This window comes from Carassius gibelio, chromosome A14 (genome assembly GCF_023724105.1).
Source record: "Carassius gibelio isolate Cgi1373 ecotype wild population from Czech Republic chromosome A14, carGib1.2-hapl.c, whole genome shotgun sequence".
Taxonomy (NCBI): domain Eukaryota; kingdom Metazoa; phylum Chordata; class Actinopteri; order Cypriniformes; family Cyprinidae; genus Carassius; species Carassius gibelio.
The window spans coordinates 3,982,129-4,006,968 of record NC_068384.1 but is presented as its reverse complement, the minus strand read 5'-3'; the positions used below and the strand labels follow the sequence as shown (position 1 = coordinate 4,006,968).

The window sequence follows — 24,840 nt, the reverse complement described above, 5'->3', positions numbered from 1 at the left end:
AGCTCTGCCGGAGGTGGGAGTTGAAGATCTCTCTGACAGGGGGCTCGGCCAAACGTTCCCAGTTTACTGCAATATATTTTTGTTTCATAAGGGAGGACGCCTGGTCTCTCTGAAAACAATTCACTTGAGATGCAAACGTAAACATAAGAATCCCAAAATGCCATTTATAATTCATATACTGATGAAGGGCACAGTTAATGAATAGGTTTCTGAGAAATAAGCTTTTGAGCAAGTCCCTTAAGACCTTTTTTCAAGTTAATGTCAAAAAGCTTTTGATTTCTATTGAAAAGGGGAAAGAGAGATAGAGACATTGCTGGAACAGGTGTAAATGAAGTCAAGAACATCAAGTGAAAATTTTGCAAGACTAGGGAAATTATAGACAACCGTGTAAATACTATGGAGTTAATCATTCAGTTCCATGTGTAATTTAATTGAATTTAGTTTAGTTAAGTTTTGTAACCCTTTACCATAAGTTTCCATTTAATATTAGTTAAATACATTAGTTAACATGAACTAACAATGAAAAATACTTTTAAAGCTTTTACGGATTTCATTTCATATTAATTTCAACATTTACACATACAATTTACACAAAATTAATTTTAACGAAGATTTATAAATACTGTAACAAATGTACTGTTCACTGTTAGTTAATATTAGCTAATGCACTGATCAGCGTTAACTGGACCTTGTTGCAAAGTGTTACTATTATCTCATCTCATCTTATTTCATTTTATCCTCCCTCGTGTCCTATGTTGGTCCTAGTTGAACACTTTGTTTAACTTTTATATATATATATATGTATGTGTCATTACTAAAGTTATAAGGCGATGCAAAATAAAAATGTATTTGCCTCATCACCTCAGATGCATCTTGACCTGATTTACATGACAAATGTCATGCTCCCATATTTCTATATACAGGCCTATTTATTAAGCAGTTAGAAACACAACAAAAAGACAGATGCTCTTTGTTTGCAGTGCGCTATACCTGGTCCCATGGTTCATCTCTCTCTTTTTTCTTTTTTTTTTGTGAGTAGAATCTTCACGGGAGATAATTTCTATGCAATCTTTTGCATTTTCAATTTACCTTCTCAGCATCTCCTTCTCTTTACCATTTGTCCCTCTGTGTCCCTGCCTATTTCTCTCTCTCTCTCTCTCCCTCACACTGGCGTATTGGAATTTCTGTCCATTTTAAATGGATTTAGCCATTGTGTTTTGTTGTAACGAGCTCTGTCTCGTTGCCTAAATGTAAGTACGCACAATTTACACCACTGAGGTGGCCATTTGTGAAATGCTTTAACATTGCAAACAAATAAAAAAACACTATTGCCTGTAGGCTCTCACTGGGAAGTAACACTGTGAGGATGTGCATTTAGCATAAAATCCAGAAGGACCCGTGGAGTGGAGGAAGAACACATTTCCCTTCTCATTTCCTACTACTCTCTATCCAATGTATGTGAGACTATACCTACACATGTTGTGGCTCATAGGTTGCTAAGTTTTGGGCTGACTTTTTGGAATATGCTCTAGTTTTGCTGATGTCCTTGGATTTCCAGTCTGGCCGCAGTGGCATAAATGGCTGTTATCAGTGGGGGATCCAGTGACACTGACCTGAAGAATTGTGTAGTTTCATTTTCAGCTGGGGGTCAGATCTCTTCACACCCACTGTCTTGCGCCTCCCTGGAGGTCCCACTCATGCTTAACCTTCCACTGTCACCCATGCTGTGTTCATGGTCATCAAGCCACCTTGGAGGTCATTTGGTTGTTGGAGATGAAGGGCCGACAGCTTCCTTACAGAAGTCTAAATTGAACTAGATTGTTCTGAGTGTTGTTTTGAATGTGAAATGCACCACCCTCATTTCATTCTGAAACTCTTCCTTCCAAAAGATGTCTCTCCTAATGACGTTAAATCTAGCATGCTTAATTGGACCAGTGAACTATGTTATTGGAGCTGGAACCGTGTTTCTATTGGCCCCAAAGGCAATTTCAGCCCTGTGACACCAGGGTGGGCGGTGGGGGAGGAAGTGCCGAAAGTGTTGGAATGGGTTGGTGGTCAACAGAGAGAGGAGGATAGACCGAGCCAGTGAATGTAAGGCACTTGTTTATGTAGCATGCTCTTCAGTGTCCATGACTGGGTTGTAGATAAAATAGGACATGGTGGGAGAATGATGCACATTATACACGTGGCACAGCTGGGGAAGATGAAGTGCCGTTGGGAAACAGTGCTGGGCCCTGAATTACCCACTGAGCGTCACTCCACATTTTCCTGTGTTCAATCTTTTCATTAATGGTTCTTCAGACAACAGCCTCTTGTGCACCTATCAGTGGATATGTGTCTACCTGCATGCTTAGTTTTGCAGCAAATTTAATCAAAACATGTTTTGCCCTCTATACATGCATCACACATTAGACCAAAAACTGCTTCATATATTATTTTATTCAAATAATTTTTCAGAACGTTATATATTTATTTTAGTAGCCAAGCAACTAGTGGCTGTGCTGGATATATAATAAAGCATGATGCATTTTCAGATAGTTTTCTTGCAATTTGCAGTGCATTTTTGAGTTTCTGTTATATCCAGAAAATTACATATTGGCTACAGATGTACAGTGACATACATGCTTTAATTCAGCTTGCTATTGTGAAAGTGAGTCATTTTTCAAAGATCTGCCAGTATGCATTATATGCATACTTCATATATGCATAAGCGTTACTGGCTTGTTTTCCACTCTGGTCCATCTTGAATTTTTCACTGTAAGATCTGGCGTCCATTGGCAATGGTTCTCTGAGCGTGCAGCATATTGCTTCCCACTGTCATTGAGCCCTCTGGGTTCGGCTGTCCCTTGGCCAGACCAGCTTTCAGTCATCTGTGACTCTTCATCTGATGGACATTAATTGCCTCTCTCTAGACTTTTTTTTGCTGTGGCTAGGGCCTGATTATGATGTCATGTGTGCAAGGTTGTGTGGTGACCCATGGCCCATAGGCATTCTGGGAAAACTAGCTTAACAATCTATTTTGGTGACCAGTCACTCTGCCTTATTCCGCTCATGAGACCAATTCATTACACAAAGACGTTTTGAATTGTCTCATTGACATGGGTTCTGATTCCAGGATTCTGATCAAAATAATCTGTTTGATCAAAAATCCTTTTTTATGTATATTTTATAATATAATTTATTCCTGTGATGCAAAGCTGAATTTTCAGCATCATTACTCCAGTCTTCAGTATCACATGATCCTTCAGAAATCATTCTAATTGATTTGCTGCCCAAGAAACATTCCTTAATATTATCAATATCTTTTTTTGTGTTCAACAGAAGAATGAAACTCATACTGATTTGTGAGCCAATCCTAGCTAGTCCTTGTATGTCCAGTATTTGTAATGTGGGGTTTTCAGTGGGTTTAAACTAGAGAATGAGGGCGTGAAGTGACTTTGGTGCTTTTATCACTGCCTTCTAAATTGAGCTGTGATGATGAGGAGGGGTGTCCTATTCACCTGATGAAGACCGCAGATAAGTCGGCCCACTCGCGGCTCTCCCGCTGACATTTCCCGCACAGGAAATGTCTCCACTGGCATTTATTCAAGGTGGAGAGGTTTCGGCTCCTGGCCGTGCGTGTCATTTACCCAGGAGGTGTTTAAACAGTGCTTCTGTGGCTTTCTAACATGTTTTGCCCTGCCCTTCTCGTGTCCTGTGATATGAAGATTAAAACCAACAATAAGGCAGAAGAAAAATGCAGCTTCACTCAGCCATAACGTGGCACCTCTGTCAGTTTGCTAATTACTCTGCATCACCACTCTCTACGGTGGCATTTATTGCAAATTTGAATAATGTGCCCAGCAGATGGTAAGAATGTCAAGCTGTGACACAGATTTACTAATCTTCCCTGAGATGACGGTATGGGGCTGTCGAGTGTATTGTTTTAATAATGCTGGGAGGTGCCGGCGGGTGACGTCTGACCGGCTCTGGCAGACCTGGCACAGGCCGTGGGTCACACGCTCACGTCTGCGCTCGGTGCTGTCTGTGTCAAAGTCCCAACGTCTCTTTAACCCTCATCAAGGTTGCGTGGAGAGGAGATGAGAGGTGCACCTGTGCTCCAGAACCACACTCTCACCTGGTGCTATTCATGTACCTCATCTGCTGTTGTTGCAGGCGTTAAACTTGTCAGCTTTTCTTAACTTCTGAACTTCTAGTCGGGCTCTCAGCATATGTTTGCACACCTTGCTGAAAGGAAGAAAGAAATGTTTACATGAGGAAGTGTGTATAGATATGCTGTTTTCCAGTGCTGGAAACACCCAGTGGAGCATCAGACCATCTTGGTTATTTCACCCTACGTGAGCTGTAGGTTAATGTACGTGTAATTCTGCTTGTGCGTGATACGGCGTGGGTTAAGAAGTAATCTCGCCAGAGCTGTAGAGAAAGTCATTACTCAAACTCCCAGCAGACCAGGCTGTGCGCTGTCTCTAACTGTTTCCCCTTGCAGCAGCTTCCCTCCATCGGTCTTTAATTACCACATGCGTTTGCACCTTCACTCTGGTGACTGCGTGGTTGTGACTGTTGGTGTTAGCAGCGACGTGTCAGCACAGCACCTCTGACTGCCTCAGATCACTTTGTTTAGTGGCAGATTAAGAAATTGAGAACATGCAAGGATGTCAGTCTAATAAACAGCCAGTCTTGTTGCTCTTTATTGTGAGTGTGTGAAATTAAGGACAATCAAGAGACATTTTTAATCTCAAAATCATGAGTGAGAGGATGTTAATGAGGATGGGAAGATATATTGTATAATATATTGTAATATATATTTGATATACAGTCAAAAGTTTTTGAACGGTAAGATTTGTAATGTTGTTTTTAAAGAATTCTCTTCTGCTGCTCATCATGCCTGTATTTATTTGATCCAAAAACAGGAACAGCAATAATATTATGAAATATTTGTATTTAAAATAACTGCATTCTATTTTAAAATGTAATTTTGTCATGTAATTTATTCCTGTGATTTCAAAACGGATTTTTTAGCATCATTACTTCAGTCTTCAGTGTCACATGATCCTTCAGAAATAATTGTAATATCCTGATTTGCTTAAAAACAAAATAATTTTTGTGTAGTACATATATTTCCATATATATTCAAGTCTTCGTTGTTGGCTGTTGTTTTTTTAGGCTGTATAATAACATTGCAGTGAACTGAGGTGAATTGCATCTCAACTTGTTTATGCAGGCTTGAATATTCTCACAGGTCAACTCATATTAAAGGTGATTGTTGTAATACATTTTAGAATAGAGAGCAGCTTGGGTTATTCGCAGCATAATAAGAATATCTCTTTTCCCACAGAAGGTGAGATATAGAAGAGGAGGGGTTTCCCTGGAGAGATGGGGGAGTACAGAAATACATATTGAGAGATAGTGCAGGAGAGTGAGATATTAAAAGGGACAAATTGAGCATAAGTTCATCACTAGAAATTGGTCATGTGTGCAACTAAAATGGTGGCCTGGTTCCAGCTGAAGACTGCCATGAACAGACTCTATCCTGTCGGTCATACCTCTATACAGGACATGATTAATGACCCCTGCCTGGGAGAGGATGCATTCATTAAAATCTTAATCAAAAGCCACACAGTTCTCTGTTTCACTTTTTTCTTGCCATCAAGGCTACGGCACAATTTCAGATCTGTTCCTTTCATCTGTCTGTGAAATAAAGGCACTAATGTCACATGTTAAAATTGAACAGCCGATAAAACACACCACTAAAATATCTATGCTTTACATGCTTAAGAGGACTCTCCCCTCTGACTTCCTCCTAAAATGAAACAAAAGAGATCATCCTATTACCGTATTTTCCGGACTATAAGTCGCACTTTTTTTCATAGTTTGGCTGGTCCTGCGACTTATAGTCAGGTGCGACTTATTTATCAAAATTAATTTGACATGGACCGAAAGAAATTAACTAACAGAAAACAGATTAACTAATTAACTAAGAGAAAACGTTACCGCCTACAGCCAAAAGAGGGCGCTCTATACTGCCAGAGATGCTGCTCGGTGCTCCTGTAGTCTACACTGAGCAGAATAGAGCGCCCTCTTTTGGCTGTAGACGGTAACGTTTTCTCTTGGTTCTTGGTTCCAAATAAATGCGACTTATAGTCCGGTGCGACTTATGTTTTTTTCCTTATGTTTTTATTCAAGACTTATTTTTGGACTGATGCGACTTATACTCAGGTGCGACTTATAGTCCGAAAGGTACAGTACCTGTCAAGTAAATTGTGCCCTGATGTGTATGTGTGTGTTTTATGCCAGTTTAATTCAGAGCATTGGGAAGGTAAAAGTCTTATCACATTTCTGAATTAATTGCCTTTGAAATACATTTTACGCATGTTGTGTGTAATAAATGAGCATACATTTGTATGAAAAAAAACAACAACCTTTGAATGAAGATAAAGTAATTTGATAAAATAAATAAAATAATGCCTATTTCTGACACTGATAAATTAATACACTCAGACAGTATTCATTCATTCATCCATGATATGTAACTGCTTTGTAGCTACAGCCTGGCCAGGAATAATGTAGATAAAAAGCTGTAATTTGCTGAATTACAGAAGCAGAGGTTACGTTATTGCTAATTCATGTAAGGCTTTGTATGTTGATTGATTCACTTAATGTCATTTAAATTCATTTCAAAGCAAGAACGATACATTTCATATAGTTTATAACTATAAGTGCTGCCGTCTCAGATAAAAATACCTTCTAATGTTTCAACTCGACAGTTTGTAGTTATTCTGCATTTTTTACATTATATGACTGGAGTAATAGCTGTATTTTTGGAAGCATTGTAGGCCACAGAGCATAAACAGAGAGGAGAATTCAGGGTCTTGTTTGTTAATGTTTATTGTCACTTTATTCTGGGTTTGATGTTGCTGCTGTAGACATTTAGACTAGAATGTGACCCTGCCATCTTAAACAGAACATTGTCATTATTTACATTGAAGCTTCAACTTTCGAATCTCTGAGATTAAGGGTTTGTTTGTCTTTGCCTTGAAAATAGTGCTCCCAGTGTTGCTCCCAGCTTAAATGCTTGGTGATTTCTCTCTAGCAGCCAGATTTTTCATTCTGAGCTGTTTCTACAGAGACCCATGTCGTTTTTAAGCTCTCGCCCATGAAAGTTAAATTTAGGCAGAAGGTCTTCGCCATGCCAAAATTTGGCCTCTATCGTTCTCCATTAAAGCCTACAGTTCAGCTGCAATTTCATGGTCTGCACTGCTGTTTATTTACATCCCCGGTTTGGTCATTCATCGCTTGCCTATGTCTCACATAGATTGTGACTGTGGCATTTTGTGTGTTGGAACAAGTTAGGCACAGATTCTTAACCTGAAATTCAATGTTCATTCATCTGTATATATGAATATCACTCAAGTACTTTTAACAAGCATCCATCCATACACACACACACACACACACACACACACACACACACACACACACACACACACACACACACACACACACACACACACACACACACACACAATGATAGATAGATAGATAGATAGATAGATAGATAGATAGATAGATAGATATCATTCTCTCTCTCTCTCTTTCTGGGGAGGATGGCTGTACTGTGAAGGAGGGAGTATCAGTGTGCTGAGCCTGAGAAAAGGGAGGCAGGATCTGCTCTGATCCCTGATGCCTCACTTCTCCTCCACTGCCTGTAATGAATGGAAAGACTGACCTGGTTGTGCTGCAGCCTGGGCTCATTTTGACCTGGTTCTCCTCCACACCATCATGCATCATCTCACCACTGTGGTGTTCGAGCAGCCCCAGGGCCCTCCTTTAACCAGCCCTTCCTCCATCCACACACCCACGCATGTGATGCTCTCGCAGAAACCCATGTCACTGCACCTTAAATCAGTTCTCTGAAAGGCCCCTGCAGCCCGACGGCTGACCAAATAACCCACTCCAGACATCACAACAAAGCTTTCCAGTTAAGGCCTGGTAGAGTGAAGAAAGGTCAGATGCAATGAATAGAAGACATTTTTGACTTGAAGTGGACTTTTTAATATTTGAACGAACATGTACGGTAATTGTGCATTCATTTGTAAGCAAAGACTTTTCCTGCGTTCCACATTCTGAAGCTCTGTCCATTTTATATTCACTGTAGTAAACACTCCCATTCTGAACTGTTAATGGTCTTTGTGATTGAATGTTTTATTTTAGCTTATAATGAGGCCTTTCTAAACATTAAAAATCTGCTTCTAATCAACAGACACTGGAGGCAATTCTTAGAATGACCTTATAGTCTCCTTTTATGAATCTGCATTAAGCCAGTGTCACACGCTTTGTCTCTCTCATTCTTTTCTGCGAGTGTTTTACAGTAAATAATTATCATGTTAGGTGACCTGATTATATTAAATTATTTTCAGTATGTGCGGGACAGCTAGTGGTCGTGTTATGTAATGATCTGTTGCCGTGCAGGAAAATCACCCCCTCCGCGCCGAATGCAGGACTGTCCCTTGGGAAGTGGACTTCTCTTCCAATCAAGCTAATGCAGGTCTAACAGCGTGGAGAGCGCTTGTTGAGGGGGACAGGAGCAGGCAGAGTTTGTACTGACCGCACTTAGTAAAACAGACAGGCTAAAGTTCCCCCTGACATTCTCTGTACTCAGACAGCTCAGGTATAATAACTGTGAGTGTTTGTGGAGGAAGGCTGCCTGTAGCCGGACTGGTGTGGGTGAATTTACTTTTAATTAGTGTCTAATTACTGTCAACTCTTTCATGCTAAAACCGTGGAATCAGGTCTAAAGTAAGAATGACATTTGTGTCAGAAACATGGCCTTTGTGGGTAGTGCACATGCTCTGAAGAGTTGCACAGTGACAGGTGAATTCTAAAAGATAAAAAATGAAAAACTGTGCTGAGAAAATAAACATATTTTGGAAAAAATTTTTGGGTTGTTTCAAGCCAACTTTGGGTTAAATATGGATTAACCCAAGTGCTGGGTTAAAAACTTAATTTAAAAAAATAAACCCAACTTTAGTTAGTTGGTTAGTCCATATTTGACCCAAAGTTAAAACGACAGTATTAATTCAGCATTCTTTGTGTGTGTGTTTTATGTCATTAAGATGCTCTCTCCAGGACTTTTGAAGCAACGCTTTCCTGTTATGACTCAATTTAAGAATTGTCCACACATGTCCTATGAGCATCTTATTATTAGTATTAGAATAAGTAGTATTTTATGTTGATTCTACATTTATTTAAGGGTTTAATTTTACGGATTAAAAAAAAAAAAATTCTCACCAAGGCTACATTTATTTAATTGAAAATACAATAAAACAGTAACATTTTGATTTAAAATAACAGTATTCTATTTGAATATATATTTTTAAATGAGTTTATTCCTCTGATTGCTGAATTCTTCAAGCACACGATCTTCCAGAAATCATTCTAATATGCTGATTTTGTGATCAAGAAATATTGAATCTTATCCTGTTTGATGTTGTGTGTGTGTGTATGTGTTATACAGTTTTCAGGATTCTTTGATGAATAGAAAAGTGTAAAGAAAAACATTTATTTGAAATATAAATCTTTTGTAACATAATAAATGTCATGTTGACTTGCAATACATTTTTAATGCATCAGTTCTCTCTAAACTATTGTGATAAATAAGTGTACTTATGGTAATGATTAAATTAGTCATAGCTGATTAATCAGTTAATCACATAACAAACTAATTGTTAATTAAAAAATAAAAATAACCAAATGTTTTAATTGTAGTGTTTTTATGATTAAATCACATTTAATCACATAATACTGTATGTTTAATTGAGTTATAATAATAATAATAATAATAATAACAACAAAAATAATAATTCACATTTTTATTAAAAACCCATAAAACAATGAAAGTAGAATAATTTGGCAACATATTTTAACATTTAAAGCACCTTTGAAAAAAAAAAAAAAAAAACTTCTGGTGGTACTGGGATATCAGTCATCTCAGTCAGTGTGCATAGGATTTAAAGTAGATTAGTGCTGGTGTTTTTGTGTGTGAGCGTGTGATATGATCGGGCCGGGCTGTGTTTGGCTCCCTGTTTTCCGCGGCACATCCAGGAATCCGTGATTATCCTCTCTCATCCACAGAGGGAGCTTTTCTCACTCTGTCTGTGATAATGAGGGAGAGACTCGCAATGCCCTCAAGTCATTTCCTTTCTCCTCCCTCTTCTCCTCGCTCTCACTCTATCACTCATTCTTCACCGGCATCATGACTTCACTCCTCCACTCATCTCAGTTCCTGCTCACATTTCATCTGTGATTATGGCTGTACTGACAGCTGCTTCTTTTTGTTTAGATGTCTCTCCACTGTTTTGTTTATGAATGCACCATGCAGTCAAAAGTTTTTAATGAAATTCACAGAAGGAATTTAGCCTTTTGACATATTAAGTAAATGGCATGCAATGTTTTCTTTTTAATATGCAGAATTTGACTACAGCAGCCCCTTTTCTGTTCTCATTTTTAAACAAAATCAGTGGTGAACTTTGGATTGGTAAAACACGGTCAAATGTGTTACATATTGCGGAGTACCACATTCTTTTTGGTGGTTGAAAGCATAATCAAATTGGCGAAAATGTTTTATAAACAAACACATCCAGAGCTTATAACCTGACTGAGTGTAAATCATTTATGTTGTAACTCTTTATAATTATGCAAAGCTATCTGATTCTGTTTGTGTCTATATTCTGGATGCTGTGGTTCTGTTGAAATGTCTTTAGTATGTTTTATTGATAAGATTTACTAAGTTGGCAATGGCTCTATTAGTCCTCTAGTTGGACCAGCACCAACCAGCTTAAACCGGCAATCCATGCTGGTCGTTTCTGCAGGGAATATATATTGTATTGTGTTTTCTATTGATTTTTGTTGTCTTCTATTACCAGGTGAAGGACTGTACAGCTGTTGAGACCTCCACCTTGCGGACTGATCTGATCATCAGGCTGCAGCAGCTGTCATGGATCTGAAGGAGCGCAGGCACCGTACACTGACCCACGGCCGCTGTGGGAAAGATTTCCAGTTCACCACCTCCTCCTTGGACAACGATGAATGTCGCGTACCCACCCAGAAATCCTACAGCTCCAGCGAGACCCTGAAGGCTTTCGATCACGAGTCACGTCTGCATTATGGGGGATGTGTGGCTGACCTGGTGCATCATGAAGCAGATGAGTTCACCAGACAAGGAGGTAAAAATACAAAAATATAACACAGAGTAAAGAGATGCTTATATATACAGCACATCTGCTGCACAGAATTGGCAAATATATAGGGATCAGCCCTTAATGATCATACAGTATATACACAGTATATGCAATATACTGTAATATATAATTTCTTCATTTCTTTTTTTTTTTGACAAAAATGAATAATTTTTATATTAAGGATGCATTCGATTGATATTTGACAATTGTTACAAAATATTTTTATTTGAAATAAATAAATGCTGCTCTTTGTAACTTTCTATTAGAGAATCCTGAAAAAAATATCTTTCTTTAATGGTTTTCAAAACTGATAATAAGCATAAAGGATTAAAAATAAGAGAATGATTTCTCAAGAATCATGTGACACTGAATGATGGCTTCTGAAAATATAAAATATAATAAATCATAAATGGAAAACAAATACTAAAATGCTAATATTATTGTTCTAATATTATATACTATTTTTTACTTTATTTTTGATAATAAAAAAAATAGAGCCTCGGCATGGTGATATTTTTTTAGAGCTTTTTTTTTGTAAATAAAGTAAAAACATTTTATTAAAAAAAATAATAATAATAATAATAAAAAAAAAAATATATATATATATATATATATATATATATATATATAATCTTACAGACCACAAACCTAATTTTAAACCTTAATTTTGTTTCAGGGCATATTTGTTCGGTGGCACTAATGTGTGCACTAGAAACAAAGTATGATGATATAAACTTTAGACATGAATATACTAAGTAGTCTGTTGAGTCTTGCATACTACAGTTAGAGAATACAAGAGTATACATGTATGAAACTCATAAAGGTGGAGATGTTGTGCAATGTTTCTAAAGAAGTGTTTAAAAAAATAAAGGAAAAACTAAATCAATTTGCTTCACTTTTTTATGACAATTCTGCCCTAAAAAGGCAACATACTGTAACTACAGTACACCACCACCAACAAAACCAAAATATGGTTCACCTTTTTGGAGTGTACATTTACTATGTTTTGCCTTTGCAAAGCAGAGTATGAAGTAATTTAGATGTATCAGGAATCATTCTGAAATTAGATGATGATTCACTTTGCATTCTCACACCTAGTTAGAGACTAATATGATTTAATTTTGCTCTTATTTTAGGGTAAGTGCAGAGAAAATGTAAAGGTGAATATATTTTGATTAGATGTTTTTGGACATGGATATCTCTGTGTGTTGTACAGTTAAGGTGTGAAACATTAAAGCAGGACAGTGTATTGTGTTGCAGGCCATGTCACCAGTAGCTAATCCTTCTGCTCTGTGTTTATGCATTCTGCTGGAGAGAATTGCAACCTGATCTTAGAGCGGTTACTTCAGTTACAGGAAGTACCTCCAATTCCACCCCCATGCTGCTTCAAATGTGTCACCAATTCCCAGCGGATGTTTCCCAGCCTGATGCCACTGATCCGCCGTCACCTGTTCAGTCTTAGCCATCTTATAACTTACGTCGGTCGACCCACTTCATGCCTCAGGCTGTAGACTTGTTGCTGACTCTGTGCAGGGATGCTCGACACAGTGCCAAACTGCAGATGCATGCTAAAATAGCAGGAGACCTTTGATCGGCGAGGATCTAAATTGAAGGTGACTGGCTTACTAGCTCAGACTTGACTCATTGGTTTAGATAATCTTGTCTTTTACATCCTTTTTGAATGTCTTTGATGATGCTAATAAGAGAAGCCAGCCACTTCAGCTGAGGCTGGCTAGAAAAGGAAGCAGTAACAGGAAGAGAGGGAGCGAGTTCTGAAATGCAGTGGCATCATAATGAGCAGGCTGCCGCAGATCCGGAGCGAAGCTGTGGATGGGTCATCTTTGAAAAAGGCAGTGTCAGGCCTGCGAGTCGTCCTCTGCGTGAGCCACTGCTGGTGCCGCATTGATTGCACCGAAATGGATTTCAACTCGATGTCATTGATCACAGTCAGACCGAGTGAAAGAGGAAGACAAACCCGCTGGAGAGATTGCAGCCTCTTTTTTTTCTCCCTCCATTCAACTGTTTCTTGCCACAGTACTTAGCCACTGACAACAGATCCCAGAGCTCTTGCAGCCCGGGGTGAAGTGGCCAGCGGTCCCTGGGGGATGTGCGGTGACAGTGAGCAGGAATTATGGGTAGGTGTAGAGAGCTGGATGGAGGGAGGACAGATAGACAGACTGACAGGCACAGCTGCTGTGGAGAAGCAGAGTTGGTGGCCGTCAGATTGATGCCGCTCGGTTACTTAAGGCGATAGTGGCTCACTGACTGCAGATGCATCCCTGGGAAATGTTGCCAAAGGAGACTAACAGTGTACAGGCGCCATATGTAACAGCACTTAAAGGGCACTGCCAAATTACGCTCCTCTCTCCCGCTCACTCACATAGTCATCACAGCCCAAATGGACAGTCCAACCTTTCACTCCAACTCCATTTGGTGTTTGTGGACTCTGCATGCTCGTAATCTCTTACTGAGAGCAGATTTGACTCTTAATGCTCCACACAAGTCTCTTTTGCTCTGTGGGATATGAGGACATGCTAACAGCACAGGAATGTCATTTAGACAGCATTAATACTGTACTTAAAGCCTTCTTATATATATATATATATATATATATATATATATATATATATATATATATATATATATATATATATATATATATATATTTTTTTTTTTTTTTTTTTTTTTTAGGGATAAATGGTACCATTGCTGATTTTTATTTATTTAATGATATTGGATTCTTAAATGTTTGTGTTAATAAAATGTAATGCACTTAGCAAATCTCTTTAATTTTGTACTACATGTTATAATTTTAATTTTTCATGTTTTATTTTTAACTTAGTGTTTTATCTATACAAAATAGTATAGAATTTTAATAACATAAATTGGTTAGTGGAAAATATGACACAGCATCATAAATAATTAAGAAAATGTTTTAAACAATAAGTAATTAGTATCAGCCAGAATTTCCATAGCAGCACATTTCCTAATAACTTTATGAAGCCAATTTTCAAGCTGTAATTTATGCAATTTATCAGATCTTAGAGTATTTATTAGATATTAATGGTTTTAATAAGATCACCCAGAAGACGAAGAAGACGACGAAGACAATGAAGACAACGACGATGAAGGAATGACAACATTATTAATAATCTGAAAAAGTACATTTAGCCAGAAATATTAATTTAACTTTAATGCTAAAATAATTGCCACACTCAAAAATATACAAACTGCATATGCACACATAAATTCTGTCCCCTTTTTAATTAAAGGATAACCCACCCAAAAATTGCAAATCTTGTTTTCTAACCCTCATATCAATCCAAACCTATATGGCTTTGTATTTATTTATTTTTTTTCTGTGGAACATAATAGAAGATAGTTTGAAGAATGTTGGTGACCAAACAATTTTAGTTCCCATTGATTCAGTGGAAGTCGATGGAAAACAAAACGGTTGATTACCAACAAAATATATATATTTTTCTGTTCCACAGATAAAAGAATGCATAGAGGTTTGGAATGACATGAGGATGAGTAAATAATGACAGAAATTAAATTTTTCCCTTTAAGTAATTTGCAGTTAGGTGTTAGGTGTGACATTTCAGTGGAAAATTGCACTTAATCGGTCAAATTGGTTGTAAATGACATAGTATTGAATTGATGAGGAGAGGAAGAGTCTTAGTATCCCGGGCTTTTATTATAATTGATCTGGCCACTTATTTCTATAAACATGATGTGTAAGACGTCTCAGTAATGGGCCCTCTTAGGTGAAAATTAAAAGTGAGCTGGGCTCTTTGGCTCACTGGTGGCTCTCAAGCGTATGGTCCAACTGCGAGCAGTAGCGCAGAAGATCGTATGTTCCACCACTCTTTGCCTCTCTATGTCTTCACACCCAATTGGCAGTCCTACCTGCCTACCTAACTGTATTAAATGTGCATCTGGGTTTTTATAGACTGTCATCACTTGTCACGCAACACAGAATGACAATTAGTTGCCAAACTAATGAGTTTCACATCAGGGGCTTTAGCGGTCCCTCGGGGTGTTTGTTTGTTTGGATCCAGATTGATCTTGGATTTGTGTGTTGGTTCTTGTTCCGTACGTCATAGGCTCTGTTGTGGATTCCAGAGGACCACGGCACCCTGCCTAACCCCTAATTCCTACTTTATGAGCTAACTAAACAAGCAGATAGCTTGCACTTGCTATTCAGAGAGAAGCGAGAAAGAGCTAGTCATATTCTGTTTAGGAGCCCCTCAGCAGTATGTATGTGACATTGTGCTCGACTTTTCCCTCTCCGTCCCTCCCTCATCACCCCACAGCTGTTGTTTTGATATGGAATTAGCTGTCAAGTCACACTTTTTGTTGATTGTTTTTATTTTGTTGATTCAGTGCTTTGTTGGTGTGTTGCAATAAATCTAGGCAGGAAAAGATCAAAGGGAGAACAAAAGAACCTGGCGGGTATTAAAAATAAAAGACTAAATTAAACGATTAAATGCAGTCTCTCCCTCTCCGTCTCTCTGTCTCTTGCTCTCCTCGTCACATTCAATTTCTCATTGCCCTGTAGCCTCGTCCACTCTCCCCAACACCCTGAAACTCTTTCACATCAACCTTGAGACAGCTGAGAGTTTTCTTGTTTGCTCGTTGATGGCTTGGGAATTTGTTTCAAGTGCCCCCGAAGCTTCAGATGCCGCCTCTGTCTGTAACTGCTTGTCAAGGCATTACAAGCAAAGCAGCTCATTTCAAGGCAATTATATTTATGCCTCATGTATTTAATTAACCCCCAAAACAGCAGAAATATGTTAAAACATGATCCTTTTACATGGAATGAAAGTTTAATCACATTATTTGACATTCGTTTTTTCAAACAACATTTTCATTTGCATGTTTTAAAAAGAATCAGACATTACATTTGAGACAGAGAGTGATTTAGCACATACAGTATGTATCATTTCTCTTTATTTTAATCCAAATATTTGCCTCACTTAGTTGATTTAGTTTTGTCATTTGTTTTGTCCCAGTACTAAAATTAGCACAATACATTTAACAGTGCTGCAGTATTTGGACAGTCTCCACTCACTGCCGATCTTAGGTTGCATGTATATGCCAGCAGGCTTACAATAATTGCATTAACAGGTCCCTTAATCTTTTAAGAATTTAATATGGCATATTCTTTCTGAAAGCCTTTAATCTGTTCTGGAATCTCTCAAGGCAAATGCACATCATGATCACAGCCAATATTGTTTTATAATGTTATCTTGATTCCCCTGAGGGCTGAATCATTTATTTTTATATTTACACATGGCCTCTGCAATTTAGGTCGAAGAAACCCCTACTAATAATTACTACTACTACTACTACTACTACTAATATCAACATTTTGTCAATGTGTCTAATTGGTTTCATTTATAGTGTGTGTGTGCTCTTGTTTTTGTGACACATCAGGACACAACTCTGTATAATGACATGGGTATGACACAGGTATTACAAGGAGAGGGTGACTTATGAGGACATAACCCATATCCCCATTTTTCAAAACGCTTATAAACCGTACCGAATGAGTTTTATTGCAAAAGTAAAAATGCACAAAGTTTCCTGTGAGGGTTAGGTGTAGGGTTGGTGTAGGGCCATTGAATATACAGTTTGTACAGTATAAAAACATTACGCCTATGGGATATCCCCACTTTTTACAAAAACAAACGTGTGTGTGTGAAGTGCCATACCCTTCACAAACAGCTATAGCTTACAACTAAATAAAAAAATAAAAATACAACTATTTTTAAAGATGCTCTAAAGTGAACGAAATGCAAAACAAGCTTTTGAGCTTTACATTAAAGCAAATACATTGCTTGGCAAGCACAAACAACTAAAAGAAAAAGATAGCTTACCAGCTATGTCCTTGTGGGTCTCAGTACCTTGTGTCTCAGTAAGCCGTACTTCAGAACACCCTTTGTGCATGGTAAATCACTGTAGCAGCAGTGGGTGGCTGAGATGTCTAATGAAGGAGCTTAACAGGGCATCATTTCCAAAAAGAAAAGACTCAGTGGGCAGTCTGAGCCCTGAAGGCCATCAGGGGGTCAGTTGGTACTTAATAGCACTCATGATACGCTGGTTAAACTCACAGTTTGGACAGCTGTGACACCTCTTCTGACACCAGCCTGCTAAGCTCTGCCTAATTGCCGATGGCATTGCCTGTATCTCTCAGGCTGTTGTTTTATCCCTCTGTAGGAATGATTCTTTAATTATTAAAAGTTTGGTACAGTATAGCGTGGCTAAGTGGCTGCAATTTGGGGTGTGTTTGCCCTTGGATTCAATTATGGCACTACAGGTGCACCTCACATTAGAATATCGTGGAAAAGTTAATTTATTTCAGTATTTGGTTCTTTTGTGAAGATTTTGGCTCACATTTAACAAAAACCTACCAAGAAAAAAAAAATGTAATTTATTGATGGCCTTCTGGAAAGTATGTTAATTTACTGTACATGTATGCAATACTTTGTAGTTTTTTTTTGTTTTTTTTTGCTTTAATTACTGCTTCAATTCAGCGTGGTGAGGTTTCTTTGACAGTGGCCTTCAGCTTTTCTGCATTTTTTGGTCTCTTGTTTCTTTTTTTCTCTTGACAATACCCCATAGATTCTCTCTGGGGTTCAGGTCTGGTGGGTTTGCTGGCCAGTCAAGCACACCAACACCATGGTCATTTAACCAACTTTTGGTGCTCTTGGCAGTGTGGGCAGGTGCCAAATCCTGCTGGAAAATGAAATCAGCATCTTTAAAAAGTTGGTCAGCAAAAGAAAGCATGAAGTGCAGTGCAGTGACTTTGGTTTTCAAAAAACACAATGGACCAACACCAGCAGATGACATTGCACCCCAAATCATCATGGACTGTGGAAACTTCAAGCATCTTGGGCTATGAGCTTCTCCACCCTTCCTCCAGACTCTAAATTAAATACAAAACTTGCTCTCATCTAAAAAGAGGACTTTGGACCACTGGGCAACAGCCCAGTTAGCCTAGGTAAGACGCCTCTGACGTTGTCTGTGGTTCAGCAAATTCCTTGACAAGTCTGTGTGTGGTGGCTCTTGATGCCTTGACCACAGCCTCAGTCCATTCCTTGTGAAGTTCACTCAAATTCTTGGATTGATTTTGCTTGACAATACTCATAAGGCTGTGGTTGTGTTGGTTGTGCATCTTTTTCTTCCACAATTTTCTTTCAACTCAACTTTCTGTTAACATGCTTGGATAAAGCACTCTGTGAACAGCCAGCTTCTTTGACAATGAATGTTTTGTGGCTTACCCTCCTTGTGAAGGGTGTCAATGATTGTCTTCTCAACTTTCTAGTGAACCAAACTGAGAGACTTTTGAAGGCTCAGGAAACCTTTGTAGGTGTTGAGTTGATTAGCTGATTGGCATGTCACCATGTTCTAATTTGTTGAGAATTGGTGGGTTTGTGTTAAATGAGAGCCAAAATCATCACAATTAAAAGAGCCAAAGACTTAAACTACTTAAAGCTGCAGTAGGGAACTTTTGACGCTCTAGCGGTTAATAAACAGAACTGCTTGCGTCTTGCGGAAGAACATCGTAGCCGGATCTACTTCTCTCTGTTTATGTCTATGAAGAATCACAAAGGTACTGGGTTACTCCGCCGCGGTACCCCGAAGCAATCTAAAATAGTCCGAATATAAACACTTATTATAGGTGCACCCTAGTGATTCAGGACAAGCTAAAAACACGGTTTGGAAAATGGATTCATGGTGTACTCGCTTTTTATGTTCATTTTTCTACATTTTGAACACAAACAAAGTTACGGACCGCAGCTCTGATTGGTTGTTTTTTACCGGGAGCGGATGACTTTCTGCAAATGGCAATAGGACCACTGGGAGGAGCCAGAGGAGCTTGATTTTTTTTCACAGATTATCTGTCTCATATTCTACTGTCAGGACATAATGACAGGTTTAACAAATATGTAAAAAATATATTTTTACAAAAGTTCCCTACTGCAGCTTTAAGTCTGTGTGCACTGAATTTATTTATTCCACAAGTTTCACAATTTGAGTTGAATAACTGAAATGAACTTTTCCCACGACATTCTAATTTATTGAGATGCACCTGTGTGCTGCTGAGCGCAGGGTATTCAATACTTTGTCAAATCTAGTCTTATAAAGCATATTGCTCAGTGACCTGAGACTCTCCATAAACCATTCAGACATGTTTCAAGGTTTTTTATTTTATTTTTTATTTTTTTTTCAGAGGTTAACATGACACTTTGTATAATGAGAAGCAAGTTTGTGGTGTAATGTGAAATACTGAAGGTCTCAAATTAGAGGTACATTTTTGTGCTCTCTTGTTTGATTAGGAAATACAACTCAAGCTATTATGCGAGTGTAATGGAGTGCTAAATGCAGACAGATGTTTTGATAAAGTTGTCACCACAAATGTAAAAACTGTTAACCAGATGCCGCCAATGGGACCCCAACTCAAATGCCAAAAAATAAACTCACTCTCTTTGGGCTCCCCTAGGCTTTAGATCTGCATCCTTCAGGTCTTCAAACATGTCAGGCTTTTGCAGTATTCCGTATGTGTTGGTGTTAATAGCATAGGCTTATGTCAGGTGGTTTATAAGAAACAAAATGGTTCCCAGTGGGGTCAGATCTATTTCTGCAGATTAATTAAAAGGTGTTGAGTGGCCGTGCGGCACGGGTGGCTCACATGGGGCAGGGCGTTTGACACTGAGGGCCCTGTTCTTACTTAGCTGTTAACTCTATGTCCCAACATTAATGGAGGCCCTAATGATGTGTTATGCATCTTGGGAACTAAGTATGCTGTGAAAACTCACCAGACACCCACTGCTGAGCGTAAACCCTCTCAATTAACAGCCTGCCCTTCTGAGACCACCGATGATAGCATACCACCTACAGTGCCAGCATGCCCCACGCAGGATTTGATGTCACAGGGACAGGTGGGAGGCTCTGAATCAGATGTGATCCTCACACGTTCTTATGAAGCGGTGGTTTTTGCTCTGTATCTGCAGTGTTGGGAGACATTATTTTTACAGTAAGGTTTTAAAGCATTGCGCAATTCCTTATAAAAATAACTAGTTGTGTCACATCTTGACATTTTATATTCAACACGCATCTATTTACTTTTTTGTTTCTTTTTGCAGCACTAGATGAGAAAGCACTTGTATGTTTCAAGATTCAGTTCTGTCAAAATAAGAGCCATTTAACTTAGTTAAATGGATTTTTTTTTTAATGGAAATGGAAAATGGGGAAAATAAAATGCATTAATAATAACTACCATAATAACAATACCATTCAACAGTTTGGAGTCCATGAGATGTCATCCACAACTGTTAGCCAATCATAGCAGTGGGCTTTTACACTTGGTTTGGTATTCTAACTCGCTGACAATTATTCATTTTAAAATGTGCTTCCTACATATTTTATGTAGGCGTGACAACTTAAAAATGGTGTACCCCATGTGTAACTCTTCCCCAAGTTTCTTTTAAAAGAGGTAAAGTTTCAATTTGTGGAGTGGCAGATTTAAATAAGATTCAGGCAGCACTCACTTATTCTCGAAGGTTCCCACAGAGTCATTTCCTCAGCGCATGCCTTCAGTAACAATAATAACCATCAGCCCACAGAACATGAACAAACATGCAGCACAAAGACGCTCCCTGGAGCAGGTCCATTACCCGCCATCATCAGTAGTGGGGTGTGGGGGTTTCTAGAGAGACCACAGAGAGGCATGCAGATCTAGACGAAGAAATCACATCCTTCTCCCTGCTCAAGCGGAGGTCTTTTTATATTACTCAAATGGGCAATCAGCCCCCTCTCTCAGAAAAGTCAAATGCTTCTTTCATGGGTCTGATGAAGTATAATGACCAGAGGACAATTTCCACTCTTGGGGCCTAAAATGGGATTTGTAAGGCCTGTGAATTACCTCAGTGTGCATTCGGGCACCGGTTTTAACCGGCTTTAATGCAAAAAGACATAGGCTGAAACACACCTCCAGCCTGGATACGAGCACTGGATGTTAAATTAGCATCTCTACAAAGACCCTTCTTTAAGACCCTACGCAACTCTCCTGCGGTCTTAAGAATCAATGAAATTAGTTCTGAACTTTTTCATAATTTGGCTCCTTAAAAATAATGGGAATTGAGATGAAGGATGTTGGTAAGGTTACAGAAAGTAATTTCTGAGATGTAATGGATGGATGAATAGATAGATATATAGATAGAGAGATCCATTACTTTAGATGAGTTGACAGGTCTTTAAATAACACCATCCACAACTGTGAACTCAGATCTGCACAGATGGCTTCTTACACACACAGACACACACACACAATTAATCACTGTGATAGAGTATCACTTTTTCCTCTTTCCAATGATCTGCCACTCACCTTCTCTACCAGTTTTTACTGTATTTATTTGCATTTATATTTACATTTATTCACTTTGCAGATTCACCAAAGTAGCTTAAAAATGTACATACTGTACATTGATGTAAAGCTAAAATAGCCAACATCTAAAAACGTATGGTTATGATAATCTGTTAACTTACTGTATATACATTAGAGATAAAAAGTAGAGTATTTTATGAATTATGTACATACTGTATGTATAAAGAATTTTAGCATTTTCAGTACTGATCTCAGAGTTGCTGAGTTGTACAGCTTGTGGTACTGTTTCCTAGCACAGCCTGAAAAAACATGCAAATTATAATATTGTTGACTGTTGACTGTTTGTAATATTTCTGTAAAATATGAGAGCTTATGAGAGACATAAATTCCAGATTCTCAGAGGGAATGAAAAGTGTGTAATTGAGTACATAACCTACAAGGAGTTGCCTCATGTTGTAAAAAGCACTGCATCCACCAGCAAGTGTGTAATTCTGAGCATCTGAAGTGTTCAAGAAGAGAGAATGAAATGCGCACACACACGAATGTTGTATTTTGAAGAACTTTAAAATTACATATTGAAGTTTTGAGACATCTTGATAATATTACAAGGTCTTGGGTTTGGGATGGTGGGTTTGTTTTTGCTGCCTCTCTATGTGAAAGACCACCTCCTCTGGGAGTCGTGATTTCGACAGGCTTTGAGTGTGTTTTTGGGATCGGTCCCCACTCCGGGAATGATTCCCAGTTTGAGAAAAAGATGCCCATTCTTTTGGTATACTATGGTATTTTTCCATCTGGCAGAACTAGAAATTTGTAAACATAAGAAGGGAGCAAGATGGTCTATTTCTTCACAGTCTGCAGATCTGAAACATTAGGCTTGTATGTGTCTCCATGGCTTCACTGCCTCTAAACTAACCCGAAATGCTTTGAAATTTCTTGTGATATCAGTGCTACATTGATTATTTGATATCAAATGGATTGCATGCATATATTTTAAATGTAACTTAAGTGTCCTTTTTGAGCCATTGTACATTAGGGAATATGAACAAAATATTTGTCATGTCTCAGTCTAATCTGCATACTCACAACTGTTACACAAACACGTACAAACCTTGGAATAAATTTTTGTTTGTTTGTGGTTTTGTTTTATACAAACCTGTTTTATTCTTTTTTGGGGCTTTTATGAAAAGCAATATCAAACACTGCACAGTGGGAAAACCTGTTTATGAGGTGTTTGAAGAAATGTTAGCAGTGCAGTACATGAAGCTGATTTCATTTAGAGGTGATAAATGTATCAGGTTAGAAGTTTGTTGAGTATTAAATGTGGTGTTTTGTGTTGTTGTTGCCCTCGCAGAGTACATGGATCTCTCCCCATTCCTGAGCTACTTCATGTCAGGTACAGTACGGTCTGGTTAGACTGATAGCAGTACTAGCTGTGTTTGTAGCATTAATTGTAGCATAGAACAATCTAGAGTTATTTTGTAGCTGTGTAGTTATATTAGCATTTGTAAATGTGGCCAGTTCTCACAGCATAAAACTTAAAGGGTTAGTTCACCCAAAAATGAAAATTATGTCATTAATGACTCACCCTCATGTCGTCCCAAACCCATTAGACCTCCGTTCATCTTTGATACACAGTTTAAGATATTTTAGATTTAGTCTGAGAGCTTTATGAGTGTGTTCATGATGCTGCTGACGTGTTTTCTGGTGCGCCCAATAACAAAGATAACACATCAGCAGAGTCGTATGTCAGCAGCGTCAATGCAGTGTCTGCTCACAACAGACCCGGAAGAGAAGACAATGCTGAATAAAGTCATAATTTTTGTTATTTTTGGACCAAAATTTATTTTCAATGTTTCAACAAATTCTAACGGACCCTCTGATGTCACATGGACTACTTTGATGATGTTTTTCTTACCTTTCTGGACATGGACAGTATACCGTACACATAGTTTCAATGGAGGGACTGTCAGACTAAATCTAAAATATCTTGGGGGGGGGGGGGGTGAAATGCTATTTCATGCATACTGAGTTTTTTTACACTGTTAAAGAGTTGGATTCCCATGCTAAACATGGACAAAGTTTCAAAAATTAAGTTGTACGTTTGAAGGAGTATTTCTGTTCCAAAAATACTCCTTCCGGTTTATCACAAGTTTCGGAAAGTTTTTTTCGAGTATGGCTCTGTGTGACGTTAGATGGAGCGGAATTTCCTCTTCTGCCGGAAGAGTGCGCGCTCCCGTATAGCAGAGCACTGAGAGCACAGACATTCACTGATCAGAGCTAGAGTGTCGCGAAATGTCACAAAAGGAGTGTGTTTTTGGTTGCCAGGGCAAGACAACCCTGCACAGATTACCAAAAAAAAAAAACAGCATTAAGGGACCAGTGGATGGAGTTTATTTTTACAGAGCATCAACGGAGTTGTGCAAGTGTTTTTGTTTGTTCCCTGCATTTCGAAGATGCTTGTTTTACAAACAAGGCCCAGTTTGACGCCGGATTTGCGTATCGTTTATTTCTTAAGGATAATGCAGTCACAATGAAAAAGGGTCACGATTGTGTGTTGGAACCGCATGCGGTGAGTAAAACTGCTTCAAATATCTCTGTTTTGTTAACTTATCTATCGGCGCATAAGCACATCAAGTAAACAACATGCGATGTTGTCATCAAACTGCACTTTCCACATGTACAGCTTAAAAAAAATAAAAAATAAAAAAAAAAAGACGACAAAGAGGAGCTTAGTCATTTTCCAACACCGCTAAGCAAATATATACAGTTTCAGTACATACCACATAGAGACGTTGTTGCTGATGCTGCTCTTGTTAAATTTCAGCCTCTGGATCTGATTCTGGATCATAAATAAACGGCTGAATCTGACTGTTAGCCATGGTTTGTTTTGGTTGGTTTTGTCCTCACGTAATGTCACAGCTTCCAAACGCTCTCAACGCAAAAGCCTACTGGCGCTCGTGATTCTTTAGCTCCACCCACACGTCACGCCTCCAGCCGGTCGTGTTTTTCCGGGAAAAATCGGTACAGACTATCTTTCTCTTATGAATATAATAAAAAGACTTTTTGGAGTTATGAAGGATGCAGTACTACTCTATAGGTACTCAAGATTAACAGGATATTGAGTGAAAACGAGCATTTCACCCCCCCCTTTAAACTGTGTTCAGAAGATGAACAGAGGTCTTAACGGGTTTGGGACAACATGAGAGTGAG

The 24,840-nt window shown here is 38.5% G+C and overlaps 1 protein-coding gene across 1 annotated transcript in view; it reads left to right on the top strand.

The window, feature by feature from the left end:
• Window positions 1-24,840, top strand: part of LOC128027289 (teneurin-2) — a 410,843-nt gene that overhangs the window by 164,715 nt on the left and 221,288 nt on the right. Inside the window, exon 3 of the mRNA XM_052614746.1 lies at window positions 10,923-11,222. Within this exon, the coding sequence (XP_052470706.1) occupies window positions 10,994-11,222 (229 nt within the window). The 5' untranslated portion in view covers window positions 10,923-10,993. The remainder of the gene's footprint in view (window positions 1-10,922; window positions 11,223-24,840) is intronic.